Below are 4713 nucleotides of genomic sequence, written 5' to 3' on the forward strand. Positions count from 1 at the left end.
TACTATTTGATCATTTTTTTTAAATATACAAAAATTAATATCAAAATTAGATTAAAAAAATTTATATTTGTAAAATATAAATTGTATTAAAATTATACATTTAAAATACACATGCAGATTATATATTATTTAATATCACTTAAATCAACCTGACTACATTAGGTTAGACCAGTTATTTAGAAATAGTAATGAATATAATAGCAATAAATACATTTTTCTACATTTAAAATAATTTATAATAAAAATATTAGCTAACTAATATTTAATTAATATAAAATATATTATAATGTATTATATTTATATAATATTTATAATATGATATAGTTCTAAAGTTATATTTAAAATTAATTAATATTTAAATTTATTATTAAAATAATATTTTAAAATATATTTGTAAGATTTAAATTGTATTAAATTTATACATTTAAAATACATATACACATAACTTAAATCAACCTGACTGCATTAGGTTACACGAAAGCTATTTAGAAATAGTAATTAATACAATAGTAATAAATACGATAATAAATAGAAATGAGTAATAACAGAAATATTTTCTCAAGGCAACAACTGAAAGTTTACTCATTTTAAAGTTTAAGAATGCTGGTCCAAGACCCAAAAAAGTTGTTGATCCAGGAACATGTCCTACTTGGATAAATCACATTGTGCTGTTTAGCATAACCAACAAAAACAGTCCACTTTCATCCAGACCTCTGAGAAAGAAGGTGGAGCTGAGAACTCCTCAGACAGCAAAAATTACCATAGCGTGTGAGACTTTCAAGCAAACAGCTTGTTTTCACACTGATTGGAAACAGCTTTGGTCTAGGGCAGGTTTAATTAGAGACTGGTTCTGGTGAGCCTCAAAAACAGGTCACTGTAGCTGAGCCACGGAGTACAGGGATGCTGTTCTTCACTAACTAATGGCTAGTTAAATAGTTCAGGTTTTCAATGCAACTGGATTATGTGAGTGATTAAAGAGCGAATCTAAACCCTGGTTTTATTCAAGTCCAGAGTTGTGCAGTTTAATTAACGACTCTAATCCTACTTTGTCCAGCGTGGACTGAAATCCTGCATGAATGGACACTTACTTCAGTTCCTGCACTCTGGGATTTCACCTTTACCTTTTCATGCAGCGTGGTTTATCCCTTTAACATTTAAACTGAATAATACTATAAAATATTACTACACGGCACTCTATTTGACTCTACAGCTCTATATTTAATTCTGTCAGTTGCAGCATTCTATGGTCAGTTTTCTTCTATAATGATGCTAAACAGTGTAATTGACTGTTGTATCCAGGCAAGCGATTTCCTTGCCGTGCTGGATGTCTGTAGTATCACTCTATACTGTACCTTTCTTTCTTCTGACACAATAAAATACTTTCACCTCAAATCAATGTTTCACATCCATTTATTTATTTATTTGCCTAGAAGCCATCTAATAAGCAGGACGTTCTGCTTCGCATCGGTGTCCTGATGACTTGTTGGGTTTATTTTGCAATGATGCCTACAATATTTCTAAATAATACACTATAACATGATAATATTTCTAAAATTATTATTAAATATATTTTAATTAAAAAATTAAATAAAACTAAGAATAAAGAATATTTGGTAACAGTTAACAATAAGGTTTCATTTGTTGACATTAGTTAACACCAGTAACATGAATTAACAATTAAAGTTGATTAACGTAATTGCAACATTTAAAAATACATTATTAAAATCAAAAGTTGCATCTATATAGAAACAGACAAAAAAAGAATTATTTTCATATATAATATCACAAAAATAATTTAAAAGGTAATAATTAAAATAAGGAATAATTTGTTAAATCATTTTGAAATTAAATCATTCAAAACTTACTAAAGAAAGAAAGAAAGAGAGAGAGAGAGAGAGTTGGACAGACAGACGGACGGATGGACGGACAGATGTATGGATGGAAATAATAATAATAATAATGCAGAAAATAAAGAATAATGTTTATTAAAAACAATAAATAAATAAGAAAGGAAGAAAGAAAAGTAGGTAGGTAGGTAGACAGACAGACACATGGAAATAATAATAATAATAATAATAATAATAATAATGCAGAAAATAAAGAATAATGTTTATTAAAAACAATAAATAAATAAGAAAGAAAGAAAGAAAAGTAGGTAGGTAGGTAGACAGACAGACACATGGAAATAATAATAATAATAATGCAGAAAATAAAGAATAATGTTTATTAAAAATAAATAAATAAATAAGAAAGAAAGATGGATGGATGGATGGATGGATGGATGGATAGATAATGCAGAAAATAAAGAATAATATGGATGGATGGATGGATAGATAGATAGAAAGAAAAATACTGGGCAAAATTATGAAGAGAAAGATTAATAGTTAATTTTGTCAACATTTAGCAGTAAACTATGACATGGAGTAAAAGCCACACAACTCTAATTTAGATTTTGTTGGGCATTTAACGAGTCATGTAATAGAAACTGACTCATACCTTCATTTTCAATGGTGTCCACTGCATTGTTCACCAGTCGTATCACCGTCACTATGGAGGCTAGGGCATAACCAAGTGTAAAATGCCAGGCAACAATTGAATCAATGATCAAACACTTCAAACAAACATCAAACACTGAATGAAACCCTTACATAAGCATTTCTATAAACCACTATGACCCATTTGTAATCCGCCAGCATCATGAAATCTGCTAAACAGAAGCAAGTGGACCTCTGATGTGTCAGTTTGGCATCTACTTTGTACAGCCGAAGTGATACTACACTACTGAGTCATGATAGCAATGGCGTTTGGAGAGCATATCAAAGGCAGATGGATTGTAATTACTGCACTGACCTATTCAGGATGTCACTTTGTTAAAGCAGGGTAGGGTTATTACTAATCCTCATGATTTCCTTTTGGAAAGATCAGACAACGCAAGTCATCTTAATTAGGTGAATGGAATAATCAGTTACCTCTGCCTGAGATTAGGTCATTATAATACAGGTGGGTGCGTGAGAGTTTATGTACAGTATAGGTTAATGTGATAATGTTGCATGTGTGTGTGTTTTTAATCAGGTCTTTTTAGTATATAAATGCAGGAAGTGACTCAAATTGGAGTTAAATGTCAGTCTGTCCAGCACTCAAAGCTATCATATGGCTTCAGAAGACTTGTTCTTTTGTGGTGCTTTTTTCCTTATTTATGCATTTATTGTGAAAATAAATGTGAAAGAGATAGCTGAAAAAGAAACAGAAATATCAACAAAACACACTATAAAAAAAAAAGGCTAAATGTGTTTATTATAATGAGTTTATGGATATTATTATTTTACGTTTTTTAATTATACATTTTTTAATAATGTTCTGTAATTGTTAATAATTAAAAATCTAAGAACTTGCAGTTTAGGCATAAGATGCCATTAAAGGGGTCATTAAATGGAGAAGCAAAATGGTCTTAATATTTACACATATGAGAGGTTACTCTACAGTTCAAAAACTCGAAACTACTGTACCTCCCCAGTTTAAAATATGATTTTTTTCTTTTATATTCTTCCAAAATGCCGGATTTGAAATCAGAAGAATGGTGATGTCACAATTTCCCCTCGATTCACCCCTTAATATCATATGTAACTGTCATAATGTAATTAATGAGGAACAACTCATTTATGTCCATCAATCACAAGAGAGACACTGCTGTTTTTGGAGCTAAAAAAAACTTCATAATAATTATAAACTAACCTCACGAAACATAAGAATCTGAAACTGGATTACATGACCTGTGATCGGTGTAATATTTAAGGTCTCATGTACAGACACTCTTTGTTGCAAAGTGGTTTACTGCTGTTTTTGAGTGAATCAAAGCAGGGACTAAACGATAAACTTCACACTGTTCCTCTGTTATTAATCTATATAGTGGTTATTTTATATACAGAAAGTGAAATATACAGTTCTTTTAATCAACTGACAGCACTATTAATCAAGGCTGACTAATAGAAAGAGCTAATGAGTGCAAAGAGACCAGGCTTATGTAACAAGAAGTGAGAAAACATCAACGCATATAGGGTTCATTCAGTATGTTATCTAATTGCTCTGTGGTTTATTCAAAAATTGCAGTCTTGGCCTAATGATTTTTGTGGGACCATATGGGATTGGGAAATGTTTATGTATGGTTACAGTAATGGTTAAAACATGACAGGATAAGATGCTCTAAAAAGTCCACCTTAAAAGCCATTTGCTAAACTTTTTTTAGCAGAGAAAGTTTTCGGAGGTTGTTTGGAGGGTATGTTAAGGACTTTGGGTCTTGCAATTCATGTTTCTCACCGTTGTCGTCGCAGGAATCGGACTGGAAGGACCTGAGGGAGTGCGCCTCGCTCGTGCTGCTGTCGGAGAAGCAGGTGACCTCTTCTGGTGCATTTCCAGCTTCTGCAGAAGAATACAATAGCAGATTCTTATACAGATCCACACACATGCAAATGCATGCAGCTGTGCTATACATTCACACTATACAATCACTCTATACAGTACACACAGCAGGGCTCAACAATAGGGATGGTTTAGGGCCAGCATGAGAGTTGTACGATATCTTTTTCATCATTTTTCCGCTAAAGTGTTTATGAATTTATAGATGTCATGGAGCTGAACAATTTCCAGCCATTATGCACAATAAACACTAATAAAATTGTTTTAACTTTATATTAAAAAAATGATACGTTATATTTA

The 4713-nt window shown here is 31.3% G+C and overlaps 1 protein-coding gene across 3 annotated transcripts in view; it reads right to left on the reverse strand.

The window, feature by feature from the left end:
• The window catches only part of LOC107693906 (protocadherin Fat 3-like), a 56740-nt gene that overhangs the window by 2881 nt on the left and 49146 nt on the right, over positions 1-4713 (reverse strand). For 2 of the 3 annotated variants that reach the window (XM_016493440.1, XM_016493439.1), the window contains exons 28-29: positions 4315-4416; positions 2497-2556 (exon numbers count right to left, since the gene is read on the reverse strand). In XM_016493440.1, the coding sequence (XP_016348926.1) occupies positions 2497-2556; positions 4315-4416 (162 nt within the window). The remainder of the gene's footprint in view (positions 1-2496; positions 2557-4314; positions 4417-4713) is intronic. The other variant, XM_016493441.1, reaches the window with a different exon arrangement.

This window comes from Sinocyclocheilus anshuiensis, unplaced genomic scaffold (genome assembly GCF_001515605.1).
Source record: "Sinocyclocheilus anshuiensis isolate Anshui unplaced genomic scaffold, SAMN03320099.WGS_v1.1 scaffold694, whole genome shotgun sequence".
In the NCBI taxonomy this organism is placed as follows: Eukaryota; Metazoa; Chordata; class Actinopteri; order Cypriniformes; family Cyprinidae; genus Sinocyclocheilus; species Sinocyclocheilus anshuiensis.